The sequence below is a fragment of the Tripterygium wilfordii genome, chromosome 10 (assembly GCF_013401445.1).
Source record: "Tripterygium wilfordii isolate XIE 37 chromosome 10, ASM1340144v1, whole genome shotgun sequence".
NCBI lineage: Eukaryota > Viridiplantae > Streptophyta > Magnoliopsida > Celastrales > Celastraceae > Tripterygium > Tripterygium wilfordii.
Window position 1 is genome coordinate 3,603,667 of NC_052241.1, and position 21,976 is coordinate 3,625,642.

Below are 21,976 nucleotides of genomic sequence, written 5' to 3' on the forward strand. Positions count from 1 at the left end.
GGAAGCTTTTGGAGAACAAGCAGACAAAGAAGAAAGAAGCGAGGAAGAGTCATCCAAAAACTTCATGAGTCTAATGTATGGGGATTGGGCAATGGGTAATGTATGGGGATTTGTGTTTTGATGATGTGATCGTATCGATAAATGTGTTTTGTTAATGTGGTTGAGTTAACAAAATATATTGATACAATGATATAATTTATTGACTTGATTTTTGTATAATAGAGATGAAACTAGATATTAATTTTTGTGTAGAAATCTAAGTGTGTGCGTTATGGGGCCCATATGAGAGCAAATATATGGACATGATATTTACCATGCCCACATCCATGCTACACGAAAATTGAGCCAATATATTGTCATTGTTGGAACATGAAAATTTTTATTGGCCCGTTAGAATATCACTTTTTGGCATTCATGCCCTAACAAATTGCGACCATTGTGGTTGCTTAACAGAGGAAGAATCATCCGAAAACTTCATGAGTCTAACAAATTCAGATGGACAGAAGTTGAAGCGTGGAAAGAAGGGCAAGATAGAAGGTGAGGAAATTGGCTCTGTTTATGTACCGATGTCTACTTTTCTTTGTTCTTTTCTCTTTTTTTTCGGTCCTCTTTCTTTGCTGTGAAAATAGCTGTAGATTTAAACGACCCAGTGATATGGGTTTGCAATGAAAGTATCATATATGTTGGTATTGGCATCTCGATTATCTATCTTTGTTAATGTTGAAGTGTTTTTGAAACAAGGGTTGAGAAAAGGCTGGATGCGCTAACTATGTGTTTGTTAAAATGCCAATGAGAAAGTTTGAGCGTTGCTTAAGTGCTTTGTTTGAAACTTTAAAGATAATTCTGGACAACGGGATACCTATAGGATTTTTTTTTCTCTTATCCTTAAGATACTACAAAGTGAAACATTGAGCTCAGAAGTAACTATGTTCTCAAGAGGAAATGTAGGCTTTCATTCTCTGCTATTCTGATGGCAAATTTTAGTTGCATCATCTATTAACTTTTGGATTACATGACATCCATGAAGGGAAAACTGTATGCTTCGGTCTTCAATTAAGTGAAGAATTAATTACCTGAACTCCATGCTGTGGGAAAATCGTAAGAACCTGATATGGGGAATTGGCGTAAGCTGGGGAGAGTGAAGCTGTAGCACTGTAGTATCATAGAAAGAGCAATTTTTGCTTCAGTGATGGCAAAATCAAAGCCCACACAAGTTCGAGGTCCGGTGTCAAATCAAAAATATGCAGCCGTATTATTGTTTGTGGCCTTAGCAACCCCTTCTGAGAATCTCTCTGGTTTGAATAAATGAGCATCTTCTCCCCATCTATTAGAGTCACTGTGAAGTGCTAGAATTGGGACATGAAATTGTATACCAGCAGGCAGAGTGAGTTTTCCTAGTCGAACTTCTCTATTGGCTTTTCAAATAAACCCCAAAGCAGGAGGATATAGCCTTAGTGTTTCATTTATTATCATACCAATCTGCAAAGTAAAGAAAATGAAAACAATTACTGTGCTGCAATCAATTGAAAAATGAAATGATTGTGTAACTTACGATCTTTAGTTTTGCAATGCCATCTGAATTTGGATTCTGCTGGCCAAAAATCATGAGCACCTCCTTTCTTGCTTCCTCTTGCCAGTTTGGGTGGCTTGCTAGGAGCATAATAGTCGAAGCAAGCAACGTGCTCGTTGTTTCTTGTCCAGTAATATAAAATGTCTGACACTCATCAATCAAATCTTCAACTGAAATTTTCTTGGATTCGTTCTTTTCATGTAATGCCTCCATCAAAAACTCCAAGAAAATCACTTCCAAAGTCATCTAGTTCTCCTGATCTCACATTCTCTTCTCTCTTTTGAACTATATCTGTTGTAATATGAAGACAAGTAGTAAAAACTGAGATCAACAAATGACAAGGTCTGCAATTGAGTTTACTGACCAGAAACACTGCCAATGATGAACAAACTACAAGCAAGACAAGAGAAGCTCAGCAAAAGATCTTCTTTTCTTCACCAGAATGTTCTTACACGATAGTACAAGAAGATACCTTTTTGTTTAAAGAAAAAACTAAGACACCTAGACACTTCTGGAAAGCAAACTTGTAGAAAACATGAGATCAGGTCTAGTTGCTGTTAAATTCAGCAAACTACCCACCAAACTTCTATAAGAACTTGCATCTGCCCTGGCTTCTCCATCATCAACATATAATTTCTCATTCAACACCAGAGGAGTCACAACTGACTTACACTTCTCCATTTTGCACTTTTTCAACAGATCAAGGGCATATTTCCTTTGAGAAAGGAAAATGCATTTCTCACTCTGATGCACTTCCATTCCAAGAAAGTAATTCATCAAGCCAAGATCAGACATCTCAAATTCATACTCCATTTGTCTTTTAAACTCCTCAACAGATTTTAGATTACTTCCAATCACTAGAAAATCATCTACATAGAGAGACACCATTAAAAACTCACTGCCAGACTTCAAATAGAGAGTAGGTTCATTCTCACTTCTTCTGAACACTTGTTGGAGAAGAAATGAATCAATTCTCCCATACCAAGCCCTTGGAGCCTGCTTTAGGCTATATAAGGCTTTCTTGAGTCTGTAAACCATATTTTCTTTCTCAGCAATCTGAAAAAACAAGTATCTCTTCTTTTAATACACTATTTAGAAATGTAGATTTGACATCCAAATGATATATTTTCCATCCAAAGAAAGCTGCCAATGCAATCGACATTCTAACAGTGTCAAATCTTGCAACTGGAGCAAATGTATCAACATAATCAACTCCAGCTTGCTGAGAATATCCCTTCACCACCAGTCTTGCTTTATACTTGTGTAATGAGCCATCTGGATTCAGCTTTGTTCTGAATATCCATTTTACCCCAATCACTTTTCTATCCTCTGGCTTTTCAACAAGCTCCCAAGTATTATTTCTGTTGATTGCATCAAGCTCCTCCTACATTGCAAGTCTCCATTCTTCATGCTGAACTGCCTTAGAGAAATTTGAAGGCTCTTCCAATGTTGCATTACACTTTTCATAGACTTCTGCTAGGGACTTTGTTTTCCTTGGAAGAGACTCATCATCTGACTCATCATAATTTGCCACAACTGAATTTTTCATTTCATTAGACCCGCCAACATCTGCTTGCTACTGGAAATTCCAGTAGCCTTTTCAACTCTTTTCTCTTCCTAATTCCAATAAGCAACTTCATCCACTATCAAATCTCTGCTTACAGAAATCTGATTAGACTGAAGACTATAAACTCTATAGCCTTTAGAGTTTGCAGCATAGCCAAGAAGAATTCTCAACTCTGCCTTCTGATCTAACTTATTTCTTTTGACTTCTGGTACATGCATATAACAAACACAACCAAACACTTTCAAGTGCTTGGTAGTTGGCTTGACTCCTAGCCATGTTTCAATGGGAGTTTGCCCTTCAAGTGACCTTGTTGGCAGTCTATTGAGCAGGTAAACAGCTGTATACACAGCTTCTGCCCAGAACTTCTTTGCAAGCCTCTTTTTTGCTAACATGCACTTGGCCATTTCAACCATTGTTCTATTCTTTCTCTCTGAAACCCCATTTTGCTGAGGTGAATAAGGACAGTCAAGTGATGATCAATCCCCATCTCTTCACAGAATGCTTCAAAGGCCTTGGAAGTATACTCCTTGCCATTATCAGACCTAATGGTCTTGATTTGCATCCCACACTGAGACTCCACCATTACTTTGAACTTCTTACACACTGAAAACACTTGAGACTTTTCATTGAGGAAATAGACCCAAGTCATCCGTGTGAGATCATCTATGAACAACACAAAATACTTATTCTGTGACAAGGATGGAAGACTCATTGGTCCACACAAATCAGTGTGAATCAACTCCAACTTCTCTTTTACTCTCCAAGATGAAATAGAAGGGAATGACTGCCTTTGCATCTTCCCATACTGACATGCTTCACATATATCATCATTTAGTTGAATTTCAGGCATATCTCTCACCATATTTTTATCTTTCATAAATTTCAGAGAGTTCAAGTTATAATGACCATACCTCCTGTGCCAAAGCCAAGTGTAATCCTCCTTCAAGCTGAATGCACAATGATTGACTACATTGAAATTCAAAAGCAAGGAATTCTCCACCATCTTCACTCTTGCAATCTCACTGCCAGAAGGATTAAAAATTGCACATATCTCTCCTTTGAAATTCAAACTATAACCTTTCTTCATCAATTGAGGGACACTAAGCAAATTTTGTTTCAAAACAGGAATATAGAGCACATCTGATATTGTCTTCATACCTTTCTTTGTGTTTACAAAAATTGTGCCTTTGCCCTCTGCCTGCACTATCTCTCCATTTCCAAGCTTCACTTTGGTTCTAACATTCCTGTCCAAAGCTGTAAATAAGCCAACATCTTTTGTCATATGTAAAGTGCAGCCACTATCCACTAGCCAAACATTCTTTTCTTGCTGCTAAGAAGCATCTAATGCCATAAACAGATTATTATCAGCTTCCTTCTGTTCATTTGAAAAATGAACCTGCTGTGTAGAAAAATTTGATGACTGATTCTGATTTTGCTTGAATTTACAAACCCTCTCTATATGCCACATCCTCTTACAGTTTCTGCACTGAATCTGTGGCTTTCCATACTTAACCCAGCACTTGGTTTGGATGAACTGTCACCTGATTTAGATGAATTGTCACCTTGCTTGCTCTTACTTCCCTTCCAAGTAATCTACTTCTTACCATCTTTTCCAGAAGTAAAAGATGGCTTTCCTTTCTGTTTGGCCTAAAAAGCCCCTTCCACAGTGCCTTCATTTCTGAAATGAGTTCTTTGTTCATGAGCCTGTAACTTGGTGCACAACTCAGAAATTATCAGTTTAGAAAGATCACAAGACTCCTCTATTGCTGATATTTTGGCTTCAAATCTTTCAGGCAAACTAATGAGAATCTTCTCAATCACTTTTTGATCCTTCACATCTTTACCATAGATCTTCATTTGGTTAACTAATTCTTGCAGCTTTGAGGAATACTCCTTCACAGCCTCATCATCCCGCATTTTTAACATTTCAAACTCTCTCTTCAAAGTGAGCAATCTCTGTTGCCTCACTCTGACACTACCCTGAAACTCCTCTTGCAAAGTATCTGATGTGCATATTATTATACACCTTTTTGCTTGTGTTTTTAGGTTGAATTGATGTTTTGTTTATCGAAATAAGATCAGATTTTGCATAAATTATATTTTTTGTACTTTTTCAGCTCCTTAGGCTCAACAGCTGCTCAACCCACGCTCGAGCATAGATGTCACAATATTGGCCAGTAGCTAGCGCTCAATAGATGCTCAACAGGCTTTGAACAGCTGCTCGATGGAATAAAAATTCGAGAATTAGAAGTTTGAATTGTTTTAAGAGTTTCCTTTGACGTTTACGTGCTTTATTATTATTGAAGGAAACCCTAGGAGGTTGAGGAGAATTTCAAACATATATAAATACCTCATTACAAGTCAAAAAGAGAGATCTTGAGAGGTTGACGACAAAGAAAGAAGAAGAAGGGATTTCGGCAATCGGGTTCCATCATTCTCGTGTTTTCTTTCCTAGATTTCCATGGATTCTATTAGTTTTTGTTTTGTCGCCTAAGTAGCTAAACCTTTTGCAAGGGGGATGATGTAGCCTCTTTGATTGTGCTTAATGAATTTGGTTTGATTAGTTATTAGTTTCTTTTTGCTATGCCAAGTGTTGATTGTTGTGCTTGATTGATGATTGAACCGTGATGCTTAGCTACCATCTAGGTTTGATTATTCTGATGCAATTCGTGGTAGACGCCATGCTCGGATTGGGAATAGCTTCTTGCAATCTAACACTGACTGCCTAGACATAGACGCCATATGCTAGGATTCATGTGATCGCTACATAAGTTGCCATAGATCCAATTGCGTTCTTGTTTGTTAAACTAGTCTAGATGCCATGGATAGTTGCAAATTAAGAATAGACGTAGTAAGTTAAACGCCATGACTACTACATGAATCAGGGGACTTGGTTTTTGATATACATGAAGGAATTGATAATTGACAACTAAAGGATTTAAGTATAATAAAGATGGTGAAATCGGAACCCTAGCTTACCCATTTATTTGTTCTTTGCATGCTTCTTATAATTTTCTCTTTTAATTTCATAATTTTTCAATCATAAATAATCTTTTGTTTTTATCCAGTGATGTCTATAGTAAATTTTGGAATTAGGATAGATTAATATTTAGTCCTCGTGGATTCGACACTCGTATTTGCTAAGCTATAGTACCATTGATTCGTGCACTTGCGAGTAATAAACTGAGTTTTGAATCGCTATAATTTAGTGGTTCAAAATCTCACATCAGTATCCCAAGCAGCCTTGGCTGTTGATGCACCTACAATCCTTGGAAAAATACTCTCATGGACTGCAGTGTCTATGAAGGTGAGAGCTTGAAAGTTTTTAATCTAACTTTCAGTAAACTGCTTCATCTGAGCAATTGTAGAATTATCTGGAGGCTCCAATTCATGCCACTCTTCAACAATTTTCCACAAATCTTGAGCCATGAGCTAAGCCCTCATTCTCACAGCCCAAAAATCATAAGTTTCACCTGAGAAAACAAGTGGTGGTGGTAGGTTAACCTTGTTGGTTGCCATGAACTTTCACAGAAACCTTAAATTGAATCAACAACTAACCACAGGCCGTTAAGAAACAAAAGCTCCGATACCAATGTTGTAATATGAAGACAAGTAGTAAAAACTGAGATCAACAAATGACAAGGTCTGCAATTGAGTTTACTGACCGGAAACCCTGCCAATGATGAACAAACTACAAGCAAGACAAGAGAAGCTCAGCAAAAGATCTTCTTTTCCTCACCAGAATGTTCTTACACGATAGTACAAGAAGATACCTTTTTTTTAAAGAAAAAACTAAGACACCTAGACACTTCTAGATACAATAATCAAGCCATACACGTGGCTATATCACAGCCTTCCAAGGATTACATCACATGACACAACCAGAAAAGTATTCTACTAGACTAATCAAACCAAACTAGTCAACACAATACAGTAAAAACCTGTTTCTATACTTGACTCATCTCAACAATAGCTAGAATGGATTCTCTTATTCCTTCTTGCAGCTTCTGTGCTTCAATTTCATCTCTACTTTTATATATCTTACTGCACAAACAAAAAGGGGTCCTAAAGGCTTGGTAAAAGATAAATTCAAAAATGCAGATTATGGTTCATAGTTCATACATAGTTTCCAATCCATATATCTGCTTACCTGATGCCTGGAAGTCTAACTTTAAGAGCATTTTTGGATAGTATGACACCCAACTTCCTTAACATCTCAAACATGTTTTTCTCTTCTATGTAACTACTTCCAAAAGCAGTCCTTGAAATCACTTCAGATGTGAATCGCCGAAATTCTTCGAACACATCTATTTCTTTGCCTTGATGAGTTCTCCACCTATCCAGCATAATTTCAGTACTAGCAATCATAGCCGGTATCATATTCGGCGAAAAATACTTGTTTAACATATTTCTTTTAACAGTTCAACATCATAACAACAATTCAAAACTACAACAGTAAAAATTGTAGTATTAGTAACCTCACTTTAACCCATTTTTCACCATTGGATGTCACGATGCCATCTCCTAGTAACTTTTTCAAATAAGGATTGACATCTATTTTTGGATAATCTCAATCTTTATTTTTCATTCTCTCTTTGATCATCTCTGGTTCTGAAACTACCAGGCAGGCTTGAGGACCAAACCAAACAAGAAAATTCACCCCTGTTTACACCGACAAACATATATTTGTTTATTCAATTTGTTCTAAACCAATGTTCGTGATCATGTTATGTGAGCATACTGTAGAATTGAAAGTGAAAGGGGAAAAAGATATACTCTTACCATATTTCTAGAACCATGAGTGCAGGTGAGGCTGGGTATAGGAGAAAATGTCATGTGATAGATGCTGTCAATTATGGACTTCTATGCCTTGAGTTAGAAGCAAAAGAAAATTCTAAGAACAAACATCAACATCCACCATAAACAAATCTATATCCATCACAGTTTGTCTTACATGATATTTATGCAACCGAAAGTCCTTACGCCTCTATTTTAGACTATATTACAGTCACATAAAGTAACCACAGTAAGTTAACCTTGGTCAAGGTTGTAAACCGACATTGACCAAGGTAGACTTAATAACACTAACACAGTTACCAAAATAGACATAATAACTTGTACCACAACAACCATGCAAACCAAACTAAACCAGCCACCAGGAATAAAGCTTACAGGCTCTAACACTCCTCCTTAAGGTAATTCCTGGTCACTCCCATCTGAGTTCTCAAAAATTCAAACCTTGCTTTTGGAAGAGCTTTAGTAAGAATATCTGCCCACTGATCTTCTGATTTGCAATACATCAATAACACTTCACCATTTCTTTCAGCCTCTCTAATGGTATGAAATCTAACATTCATGTGCTTGGTTCTACTATGTTGCACAGGATTCTTAGCAATTGCTATTGCCGATTTGTTGTCACGGTAGATTACAGTAGCTTCCTCTTCTTTCTGTCCTACATCTTCCATCAGTTTCCTTAACCAAAAGCTTGATTTGAATCTGAAGCTGCTGAGACATACTCAGCCTCAGCTGTTGACTGTGTCACGATATCTTGTTTCTTGGAGCCCCAGGAAAACACCCCTGAACCCAAAGAGAACAAATATCCAGAAGTGCTTTTTGAGTCATCATAGCTCCCTGTCCAGTCACTGTCTACATATCCCTCCAGAGCATTCCCTGCACTTGTCTCATACCAAATCCCATAATCAAATGTAGCTTTCAAATATCTCAAAACTCGTTTAGCTGCTCCAAGATGAACTTTGCTTGGTGCCTTCATAAATCTGGACAACAAGCTTGCACAGAACATCATATCATGTCTTGAAGCAGTCAAATACAATAAACTACCAACCATGCTTCTGTACACAGAGGCATCAGCTGGTTCTTCACCATCTTCCAAGAACAGTTATGTATTAACTGCCAAAGGAATAACCACGCCATTACAACTTTCCATTTTAAACTTCTTAAGGACGTCAAGGGCATACTTCCTTTGTGAAAGGAAGATCCCATTTTCAGATTGACATATCACCATGCCTAAGAAGTATCTCATTTCTCCCAAATCTAACATTTCAAACTCAATCTTCATTTCATTTTTGAACTCCTGTACAGTAGTAGAACAACTTCCAGTGACGAAGAAATAATCCACATACACAGATACAACTAGCTTCTGTTCTCCATCCCTTGTATACAAAGTTGGTTCATTACAACTCCTCCTAAAACCATGAACTAGGAGGTAACTGTCAATTCTGCTGTACCAGGCTCTAGGAGCCTGTTTCAGCGCATAAAGAGCTTTGTTTAATTTGTAAATCTTATCCTCCTTGCCAGTAACAATGAACCCTTGAGGTTGCTCAACAAAGATCTCCTCCTCAAGGAATCCATTTAAAAAAGCTGACTTGACATCCAGATGATAAACTTTCCACCCTTCCCTTGCTTCCAAAGCAATCAACAATTTGATAGTATCATGCCTTGCAACAGGGGAAAAAGTGTCCCCATAATCTACTCCAGGCAGTTGTGCATAACTTTTTACCACCAACCTAGCCTTAAATATGTTCATAGAACCATCTGAATTTAGCTTGGTTCTATACACTCGTTTAACACCAATAACATTTTGATTTTCAGGTCTGGTAGTAAGATGCCATGTAGAGTTCTTATTGATCATATCAATTTCCTCTCGCATTGTATTTTGCCATTCTACAACCTTGCTAGCTTCCTCATAACAATTAGGGTTGAAAATGGGCCGGGTCGAGTCGGGCTTTGACAGGCCCTAGGCTCGGCCCGTTCCCATTAAATAAGGCTCGAGCTCGGCCCGAGCCTTAAAGGGCTCCAAAAACTCGAGCTCGGGCTCGACTCGTTAGAAAAGAGCCCGGCCCTAGGCTCAGCCCGTCGAGCCCGGCCCGTTTATACTGAGATTGCTTTGGCTTGATCATAAATATAAAAAAAAAAAAAAAACCTGTAAAAATGACTTAAATAAAATCCAACATTAATACAAGTAAAATTATTACAATAGCAGCCAACATTACATAAATTCCATAAGTAAACTCCAAAATAATATACGAGTCAAATACTTCATAAACAATAACAAAATATGTAATTAAACTCCAACAATCCTTCTTGATTGTAATGAGCTTGAATCTCCATGTTTTGAAATGAACTCTGTAACTTCCGAAACTCCAACCTAGCAATTAGCAAAGTATCAATTAACCAAGTGAATTTGGTAACATGGTCCATATCAATCAACCTATGCATTATCACAGGAATCAATTGATAAAGTATAACCTGTGATGGAAATTCTATTTGGGAAAAGGAAATCAGTGACACTTTATCTGAGCTTTTTTTGTTCATATGTTTGCTAAGTTACATTCTCTGAACTATGTATCTCTCTTTTGCAGAGTGGCAAGCAATAAAACTAAGCTTCCATGGCTGCACCCTAGTTTGCAAACACTATCATTTGAACCCTATGATGCAGAGAAGAAAACATCTGAACACATAGATATCAGCTTTAATAAGAATCTCCAGGTTTTAATTATCACATTTTATTACCATAATATGATAATTAGGAAAATCTAGACCACAGGAAGGAGCTATATTGGACAAATTATGCATCATAGAAGTAAATTAGCACAATTATGTCATATATCATCACAACATATAACTAAAGCTTAATCCTGATATCACGCAAAACCTCAGAGGAATAAAACCAGAGCAATACATATGTACATACCATACTCTGTATGAAGAAAGATTTGTAAATACTGAACATAATCTAATAGTATTACACTCACCTAACTTTTATGGAACATTGAGAACAAACTCTTCATCCTTTTCTTCTTTCTACAAACAAATAAAAATAAAAAAACAATCATCAATCTAAAATGTGAGGTTTTAAAACTTAATATTATAGGAAGTTTAAGTGATATGAAATGAAATAATCACCTTGCGTGATTTCTTCTTTAACCCATAAAGATTTCGTATCCAATCACCTCCACACATCAAACCTTCAACAGTTTTTGGTGCTAAATTAGCCCGATATGTGTCGATAACTCTATTACCTGCACTGAATGTAGCATCTGAAGCTACTGTTGTGATGGGAATAGCTAGAACATCTGAAGTCATTTTTGACAAAATACGATACTTTAGGCTATTTACCCTCCACCAACCTAAAGCATTCCATTTTCCTCTTTCTTCTTGAGAACATCTATAAACAACTTCTCCTAGGTAAACATCCAAATCAGATTTTGTAGGGGGAGCATTTTCAGTCATGTCTACAAACTCATCAAATTTAGACCATTCAGAATTAATATCAACTGTAGAGCTAGAACCAACATCATCTCCCTGGGATTTAGATGATCTCTGACTACTACCTTCCTCGTCGGTTGAGGCAAAATTAGCTGCATACTGCTCATACATTTCATATAAAGCTCCATGGACCTTCTCAATATTGTATATCATTTCGGACTTTTCATAAATCAATGGAAAACAAAATTCAATCAACTTCATTTTACACCGTGGATCTAAGACAGCAGCAATCGAAATCAATAAATTACACTCACCCCAATACTTCTCAAACTTCGCATTCATTTTCCCAACCATAGCTTTGATGTATATGTTGTTATCCATTGCTCTCTTTTGTAAAATTTCTTTCACTCGATACATCTCAGAAAGAAATAAATTAGAAGTTGGGTAGTCACTTCCCGATATGAGATTAGTGATTGTGTTGAACACAGATAAGATTTGACACACATTCTTTACTCTCTCCCATTCTTCCTCTGTTGGTAAATTATGATAAAGAGGTTCCCTCTCTTTAAAAATAAAAAATGCATCCTTAAACTTCAAAGCAAGTGACAACATCTCAAAAGTAGAGTTCCAACGTGTTGGAACATCCAAAATCAGCTTCCTAGCAGGTAGTTGCAATTGCTTAACTATTTCAGTGAACTTCAAAAATCGTGCTTCAGAATTTTTCAAAAATTTGACACTTTCCCTCACATTGTAAATCATATCATCAATGGCAGCAATTCCATCTTGAACTAAAAGATTGAGAATGTGTGCACAACAACAAACATGAAACAACTTTCCATCAAGTATCAATTTCTTATTTCTTAGAAATGTGTTCTTCAAAGTTCTAATTGCCACATCATTATAAGAAGCATTGATGCAGATCAAAAATCATGGGATTTTGAATTATAGTTTATTTAGAAGTTTACGTCATTTTCAATTGGTTTTAGGTCTTGTTTATTTTTTATTTAAGTTAGTATTATTGTTAGGACAATATTATAGGGTTTTTTTTTAAGTTTTAGAATCGATGGCATTATTGTAATTTTCAGGTTAGTGGGAAAAACGAGATTAGTTATTTATTTGTGTTTTATTATGATATTTTAGGAAGTCTATTTCTTGGTGAACAAGTAGTATCTTTTAGGGGTAAATTAGGAGTCTGTTTGATTTCTTTTCAATATTGGTTTTCTAATAGGAGTGGTTTAGGATTTCTCTATGTAAGGATTGTAATGTCTTGTGCTATAGACGACTTTTAGACTTTTATTCAATAATAATACAAAACTTTCTGTTGGGTTTAAGCCCTAGTGACTCCATTGAGTCGATTCTATCATCCCTTCTTCTAATCTGTACTTCAAATCTTTATACTGCGATCTCTTATTGTTGTCATCAATTTTTCACTGAATCAAGCATTATCAACAGACAAAGAATAAACTTTATTTTCAATTCCCCACTCAGTCATGCATTTGAATAGAGCATCAACAATATCAACACCACCTCGTGGAGGTGGTATATTCACAAAGTTAAGCATCATCAATATCAAGAGGAGATCACAACACAAAAAGAATGATTAAGCAAAATTAATCAATAGCAATTTCTGCAATGTTTCTTGATTCTTTCTGTTAAATTACCAGTTGTTCAAAAGAACTCATAACTCAAGTATACAACACCAGAAAAATCGTCGAACCAGATGCTAAATAAGCTTTTTACACAGCACCACTTATGCAGCAAAACTTGAAAAGAAATGGGAATTACTATACATCAATCGGACAGGCAGACAGACCATCCAGTGCTTTCATACTAATGTTATATGAAGTTCTATGTAATTGTTTTGTAGAATTATCTATAAACTATCTCTCCTGCTACTACTTGATAGCTTTAATCACTTAAGTATGTAAGCTGAAAGAGGCTTGGGGTGATGACTACAATAACATTAAGGAATAATTTTAAGCCACGGGCTAATATTATTTCCAATCATTCTTAAACGTATATAAGCAGAAACCAATGATATCGCATATATAAAATCTATAACTACAATTATTTCAGGCAAGAAAACCAGAACACGTCCTTTTCCACATAGAAAAGTAGCAAACAGTATTATCACTCCAATATAAAAGCATTTCAGGCATTATAAAAAGCAGTAATCAAAATAATCACCCTTCCTTTGTTTACTTTAGGGTCCTAATCAAGGGCTTATAAAGTGAACACTCTTCGCCAGTAGCCACCATCTCAAGACCTAGAGCTGCTTGGAAATCAAAATTCCACCTTCGTTTCCTACGCTCGGATTCTAGGAATTTTTGTTCAACACAAAAGTACCAAAATTAAAAAACGGATTTAAGATCGAGAGAAAAAATACCTGATAAAAGGCCGAGAAATGAGAGCTCAAAACTATTGATAGATGCAAATGATGATCATGCTAGTTCTTCTGGTATGGCCGCTTCTCTGCCCATTAGAGAAGACTCACAAAAGCAACGTTTCAGGAAGAAAATTGAGACTCAAGAAGACGTTTTAGGGTTCCTTTGCTCTCTCAGCTCTCGTTCTCTCTGCTATAATTTTTTCATATAGGAGCAAGGTAAAAAGATTATGGATTTAGGGAATTAGGGCTTCTTGAATGGGCTTAAACAATGAGGCGTCTATTTGGGCTGAATATAGGATATATAAATATACATATGTGTATATATATACAGGCCCGAAGGCCTACGGGCCCGACTTCTCCAAGCTCGGGCTTGGCCCTAAATATCAAATGAGCTCCTCATTAGGCCCGAGCTTGGCCCCTTTTCAACCCTAATAACAAGAAGGCTCAGCAATCATCAAATTGCAGCTCTCATATACTTCTGACAAGGGTCTGCTCTTCTTAACAGAAGCTTCATCAGTGGTGTCAACCACTGAACCATTTCCATTTACTGCTTGACTCACTATAGAGCTGCTGGAAGCTTCCTGAGACAGCATAGAATTTACCACTATACTTTTATCCCAGTCCCAATATGCATTCTCATCTACAATCATATCCCTGCTTACCATAATTTTGTTATTTTGCAAATTGTACACCCTATATCCCTTGGCCTGTGCAGAATAACCCAGAAAAACTCCCATCTCTACCTTTTCATCCAGTTTACTTCTCTTCACAGCCGGGATGTGAGTATAACAAATAGAACCAAAGACTTTCAAATGTTTGGCTGAAGGTTTGGAGCCAAACCAGGCTTCAATGGGTGTCCTTCCTTCCACAGACCTTGTAGGCAACCTGTTGAGAAGGTAGACTGTAGTGTAAACTACCTCAACCCAAAATGTCTTTGGTAATTTCTTCCCCATTAACATGCACCTTGCCATCTCCATTACTGTTCTATTTTTTCTTTCAGAAACTCCATTTTGCTCAGGGGAATAACTCACTGTAAGTTGATGTGAAATTCCAGCATCTGCACAGAATTGATTAAAGTTGGAGGAGGTATACTCCTTACCATTATCAAACCTTATAGTCTTTAGCTTCTTTCCACTCTGAGCTTCTACCAATGTTTGAACTTCTTAAACACACTAAAAACTTGTGACTTGCTGCTCAAGAAGTAAACCCATGTCATCCTTGTATAGTCATCAATAAAAAGTACAAAGTATCTATTTTGACTTAAAGACTCTGTATTCATAGGCCCACACACGTCAGTATGAACCAGTTCAAGTTTTTCAGATGCCCTCCAAGAAGAACTAGAGGGAAATGATTTCCTATGAAGCTTCCCCAATTGACATGCTTCACAAACAGTTTCACATTCACTCACATCAGTCAAGTCTTACAAGTTCTTTATCCTTTGCCAACTTTAATCCTCTCAGGTTAAAGTGGCCATACCTCTTATGCCAAAGCCAGGTATCATCCACCTTAGCTGCATAAGCTGTATGAACTGCAGGTGTGCAATTCAATGGAAAGCTATTACCAGACATCTCAACCATAGCAATTTCAACTCCATCAGCATTCACAATTGTGCAACAATAATCTTTGAACAACAAGGAGTAGCCCTTCTTCAACATTTGAGCGACACTTAAAAGATTCTTATGTAATTGAGGAATGTACAGAACATCAGTGATATGTTTCATACCTCTTTTTGTGTTAATAGCAACAACTTCTCTTCCCTCAGCTTCAACTATCTCACCATTACCAAGCTTCACCTTGGTCTTTACTGACTTGTCCAATGATGCAAATAGTCCAATGTCTTTGGCCATATGACTTGTACAACCACAGTCAATAAGCCAAACATTGGATGAGTATGTTTCAGTAGAATGTTGAGCCATAAATAGATGATCATGTTGTTTCTTTTGCTCATCTGTGTAGTTTGCTTGCTGCTGAGTGGTTGGCTTGGCATAAATCTGTTGTTTCTACTTACAAAATCTCTCTATATGCCCCATTTTCTTGCAATGCCAACACTGTACCTGAGGTTTACCCTTGTACCTGCAATCCTTTTCAAGATGATTTGTTCTGCTACACACACCACAGGGAGGAAATGTACCCTTTTTAGTGGCCTGACTTGAACCCTCAACTGCTTTTTCCCTTCCTGCCTTCTCATGAACAGGTTTCTTGCCTTCCTTAGAAGAAGACCCTGATTTCCAACCTTTATGATTAACCTGAAATGCTCCTTCAGTAACATCATCACTTCTCATACTAGCTCTTTGCTCTTGTGCCTGCAGCTTGCTACAAAGCTCTGAAACCGAGAGAGTTTTGAGGTCACAAGATTCCTCTATTGCTGAAACTTTGGCCTCAAATCTTTCTGGTAAACTTATCAGCACCTTCTCAACCACCTTCGAATCTGACAAATCCTCTCCATATAACCTCATTTTGTTCACTAGCCCAACCAGCTTATCTGAATAGTCTTTTATAGTATCACCTTCTTTCATTCTCTGCAGCTCAAACTCCCTCTTAAGTGTTAAGAGCTTCACTGATCTTACTCTTTCACTTCCCAGAAACTCCTCCTTGAGTTTATTCCAGGTCTACTATGCAGTTTTCAAACCAACAATCCGTGAAAATATCACCTCTGAAATAGCTGCATGAATGAAGGAAAGGGCTTTGAAATTTTTGGTGTGAGCATCCTTATACTGCTTGATCTGCTGAACTGTAGACTCATATGTAACTTCAGTGGGAACATAGCCTTGTTCTACTGTCCCCCATAGATCATGAGCATTAAGGAGAGCTTACATTCTCACTGACCAAAAATCATACCCTTCACCAGAAAATACAGGAGGAGTAGGTAAACCAGATGTTCCAGCCATACTTGTCTTTCACTGGTCCCTTCAAGATCCTTTAGGGGCTTCGATACCACTATCAATTATGGACTTCTATGCCTTGAGTTAGAAGCAAAAGAAAATCCTAAGAACAAACATCAATATCTACCATAAACAAATCTATATCCATTACAGTCTGTCTTACATGATATTTATGCAACCAAAAGTCCTTACGCCTCTATTTTAGACTATATTACAGTCACATAAAGTAACCACAGTAAATTAACCTTGGTCAAGGTTGTAAACCGACATTGACCAAGCTAGACTTAATAACACTAACACAGTTACCAAAATAGACATAATAACTTGTACCACAACAACCATGCAAACCAAACTAAACCAGCCACCAGGAATAAACCTTACAGGCTGTAACAGATGCTTCATGGGTCTGGCTGATGCTTCTTGTCTCTTCCTGTGCATGGCTTTGATGTTTTCGTATATGAATATGTAAGGAGGACCTTTGATACCCTGGGAAGCCATGAGAGACTGTATCCGAAATGGAGTCCACCATACTTTGTGTAGGAACTTGATGAAGGTGAATACAAGGTACAAGCAAAAAGAGCTTGAAAGAAGGATTGCCAGACTTCTCTGTAATGGGCTCATTGTTCTTGGTTCTAGCTCAATTTTACTGTATTGTTTGCTTTCTGATTTGGAAGTGATAGAGGAGTTTTGTATGAAAGGCTTGGATGGATTGATGCCCAAAAGAAAAACAAGGTTCCTGCTCAATTTCACTGTATTGCTTTCTTTGTTGTACTAATGGCAGATAAGGTTCCAATGAAAGGCTTGGATTTTTTTTGACGTACAAAAATTTCGGCAAAATATAAAACATTTGGTCGCTCAATTATATCTCTAGTTTCTCTTTCGTATTTAAACTTTTTTGCTCTTAACTTCATCCTTTAACTATTGAAAATATTTATTTCGTCCTTCAAGTGAGAGCGTAGCTGGAAAAATCTAACTTGATATCTATTTAGTATATCAGAGTAATCTTAGTTGGCAAACTTTGACAAAAGTAAATGATATTTTCCCTAAACTATTAATGTCCAACACTTCTAGTGCTTAAATTATATAACAAAATAGTTTGGGGATTTTGAAGAGTTAGGTATTTTTGGGATTTTGTGAGATTACAGGTGTAAAATTTAAGCCAAGTGGGATGATAGGTATAAAAATTATGCCAATTGGGATGCCAGATGTGATTTTTTTGATGTTAGAATCATTTTAGAAACAAACGAAGTACCTTTGAATAGTTGAGGGATGATTTTAAGAAAAAAAAAATTTAAGGACAAAAATGAAATCAATGGTATAGTTGAGGGACTAAATGTATATTTTTGTCCAAAAATTTCTGATGTGCCTATCCATGTAGCTAATCTCAAACTCGAATAAAAGATGAGGGTGTGGTAAGTCAGCAATAAGAGCATTACAATGGTGCATGATCAATTGGCTCAACGAATTTTTTTGTGAATTGTAATTTGATGACATGGCAAGGAAGCGATTTGTATATGCACAGAATGGTGCATTTTTGTTTGCTTTATTTTTGGTGTCATTTGCTTGCTATTTTTTATTTTTGAGAAGTGTGCTTTGCATTTTTGCATAAAGCAAGCAAGCATGGGGCCAAGCAAAGAAATAATGCAAGAAGCGTATTTGTCCATTCACCGTTGTGGAGGAGTTGCATATGATGTCAGCAATAGTAATGCAAGAAGAGCAATACAAGCCTTACATTGAAACCTTATCTGCCACTTCCACTATATAATAAACAGAAAGCAACTCTGTAAAATTGTGTAGAAACCAACAACAAAATGATCCCACAACAAAGCCTGGCAATCCTTCTTTCAAGCTCTTTTTTACTGTACCTTGTCTTCACTTTGATCAAGTTCCTTCGCAAAGTATGGTGGACTCCATTCCGGATACAATCTCTCATGGCTTCCCAGGGAATTCAAGGTCCTCCATACAAGTTCATCTATGGAAACACCAAAGCCATACTCAGCATGAGATCCAAATCGATATCCAAACCCATGGATCATCTCTCACATGACACATTCTCTTATGTCCTGCCTGACATATCCTCATGGTTCAACAAATATGGTAACAATTCCACCCCTTTTTTTCTTTTCTTTCTTTTTTGTTCAATTTCAATTCTACAATATTTGGGGATTAGGAGTCTCGTGATGATGATGATTTTGAATTTATTTATCTTTGTTTCTGTGTGGCAAATAGGGATGAATTTTCTTGTTTGGTATGGTACTGAAGCTTCCCTGATGGTTTCGGAATCAGAGCTGTTCAAAGAGATACTGAACGATAGAAAAACTTGCCCAAAAAGAGACTCCCAAGCATATGGGAAAAAGCTGGTAGGAGATGGCCTTGTGACATCCAATGGTGAAAAATGGGCTAAGATGAGGAAGCTCGCGAACTACGCTTTCCATGCAGAGAGTTTAAAAGTAATGCTGCAATTTTTGTTACTGTTGAAGTTCTTGAATTGTTTTTATGACGTTGAAATATTGAACTGTAAAAATTTACATGTTGTGATAAACTAGAGTTGGCAAGATCAGCGACATGAGACAAGCAGGATGTACATAGACTTTACTCTCACATTAATATGTGGAGAGACTGTTTTTTTGGAATTGAACATGTGATCTCTAGTTGCAACCCTGCAACTCTATCACTAGATCACATACTCGCCTATATGCTGTGTTTTATGACGAATATGTAAAATTTTACTAGGCCAAACAGTCTGAACAGATGGTATGCCAAAAAGAATTGGCAAAAGAAAAAGAGCCTCTCTAATCCTGCTAACTGTCTTTGCAGAATATGATACCAGCTATGATTTCTAGTGCTGAAGTGATGATCGAGAGGTGGAGAAATCACGAAGGCAAAGAAATAGAGGTGTACGAAGAATTTAGGCTTTTCACATCTGAAGTAATTTCTAGGACGGCTTTTGGAAGCAGTTACATAGAAGGGAAGAACATTTTTGACATGTTAAGGAAGCTGACAGTGTTAATGTCGAGAAATGATCTTAAAGTTCCACTTCCTATCATCAGGTAAGCAGAGAACATATTTGGGACATTGATGGAAATAATTCCAACTTCTAACAAGCTAAGCAGATTTATTTTCTTGGTGAAATTCTTTCATCGTAAATTATCTTATTCTGTTGCAGTAAGATTTATAAAAGTAGAGATGAGATTGAAGCAGAGAAGCTTGAAAAGGGAATAAGAGAATCTGTTTTAGAGATAATTAAGAAGAGAGAAGAGAAGATGAGGACAGGAGAAGCAAAAGACTATGGAAGTGATTTTCTTGGAGTATTGGTGAAGGCATATCATGAAAAAGACGAATCCAAGAAAATTTCATTTGAAGATTTAATTGATGAGTGCAAGACATTTTACGTTTCCGGACAAGAAACCACAAACTCCTTGCTTGCTTGGACTATTATGATATTAGCCATCCACACAGACTGGCAAGAGAAAGCAAGAAAGGAGGTGCTCATGATTTTCGGCCACAAAAAGCCAAATTCTGATGGCATTGCAAGACTAAAGATGGTAAGGAACTCAATTCATCCTTTTCAATCGACAACAATGCAACGATGTACTTCTTAGCTTTGAAATCCTAATCAGGTCTATGCGTGATTTGCTTTGCTGTGCAGATGAGTATGATCATCAATGAAACACTAAGATTATACTCTCCGGTTTTGGTGTTGCATAGAAAAACCAGTAGAGAAGCTCGACTTGGGAAACTCACTTTGCCTGCTGGTATACAATTACAGGTCCCAATTATAGCACTTCACCATGACTCAAATATATGGGGAGAAGATGCTCATTTGTTCAAACCAGAGAGATTCTCGGAAGGGGTTGCTAAAGCAACAAACAATAACGTTACTGCATATTTTCCCTTTGGCGCAGGCCCGCGAACTTGTGTAGGCGTTAATTTTGCCATCACTGAAGCAAAAATTGCTCTTTCGATGATATTACAGTGCTACAACTTCACTCTCTCCCCGGCTTATGTCCATTCACCTCATCATGTTCTTACACTTTGCCCACAGCATGGAGTTCAGGTGATTCTTCACTCATTGAAAAAGTGAAGATTAGAGTGAGTGCTACAATGTGCATTCAAGTTCGTACGATCCTCATGGAAACCATGTAATATATAAAAGCTTATTGATAATAAGACTAAAGTTGAGCATTAAAGTTGACAAGATCTCCATGGAAATTGTGTAATTTTTATAATCTTATGGATAATCTCTTGTGTTTGAATAGCTTCATTCTTCTCAAGTATCTCGGTGAATTGCATGATACCGACGTGGAAAATTGGGAAATGGTAACCCTCTGTTTTTCATTGTTAAAACTTTCAAATTCAAAGTGTAGCACGTTCCATTTTTTTCTTCATGGCAGTTGAGAAAGAGACATTTTGAAGCATCTCAACCAGAATTGGTGCATGAGAAGAGATGCAAGAGTTGACTTTACTTGTATGACATTAGTGGTCCTGAACCCATTGTTGATACATAGACGGTCTGAACCTTATGAGAAAATTTGCCCATCCGGCCTATGATCAAGCTCCACACAATCTATCAAAAATCAACGAAAATCCACTCGCCCCAACAAATTTCTTACCTTAATGTTCAATTTGGCAAAATGTTACACTCACTGGTGCACACCACATCTAATGGGGCATGAATGAGTAAAAAGTGTGTTTTATTGGCCCAACATGGGAATAGATGTGTATGATGGTACAAATTGTTGTCCCCATTTTGTTGGGCCAAGCATGGAGACATGGGACAAGGTTGGCCTCCATGTTGGCACCAACAAATAGGCCCCATTTAGCCCACACTAACAACTATACAAAAATCAATATTGGGTCTCACATCTATTACAATAAAAATCAAGCCATCAACATCATTATATCAAAACATTTTGTTAGCCCCAACAAATTTACACTATTGTGGTTGCTCTTAAACAGCTACAAGCAATGATAATTTGCTAGGGCATGGATGGGGGACAAGTGAAATTTGTTGGGGCATGGATGAATGAATGGATACAGAAGTGGCATTTTACTGTGTCATTTTGAAGGGCAAAGTGGTACGGCATGCACATTGGTTTACCTATATGTTGGCTACTTTTATCATATTTGAGTCCCAATTTACATATTCTCTCTACAAATCTCATTCTATCTCTACCAATCTCATTCTCTCTTTATCAAAAGTATTGTAAAAAATGTACTTTATGGATCATCAAAATTACACTATTGTAGCATACCACATTTCCCTTCCCACTCATACCCTACTTTACACGTTTTCCAAGTTTTTGTTGACCCAATTAGTCTAAACACCATTGCAAATGATTACT

At 37.0% G+C, this 21,976-nt stretch overlaps 1 protein-coding gene and 1 pseudogene across 1 annotated transcript; one reads left to right on the forward strand and one right to left on the reverse strand.

Annotated features, from left to right (window-relative positions):
* Window positions 1-972: 972 nt before the first annotated feature.
* Window positions 973-17,252, reverse strand: LOC120007247 (annotated as a pseudogene).
* Window positions 17,253-18,408: 1,156 nt separating this feature from the next.
* LOC120007442 (cytochrome P450 CYP749A22-like) lies at window positions 18,409-20,829 on the forward strand. The gene is made up of 5 exons (XM_038857669.1): window positions 18,409-18,728; window positions 18,861-19,081; window positions 19,449-19,681; window positions 19,798-20,176; window positions 20,281-20,829. Exons 1-5 carry the CDS (start codon window positions 18,443-18,445, stop codon window positions 20,713-20,715), a joined length of 1,554 nt encoding a protein of 517 aa, XP_038713597.1. The 5' UTR covers window positions 18,409-18,442; the 3' UTR covers window positions 20,716-20,829.
* The last annotated feature ends 1,147 nt before the right edge of the window (window positions 20,830-21,976 follow it).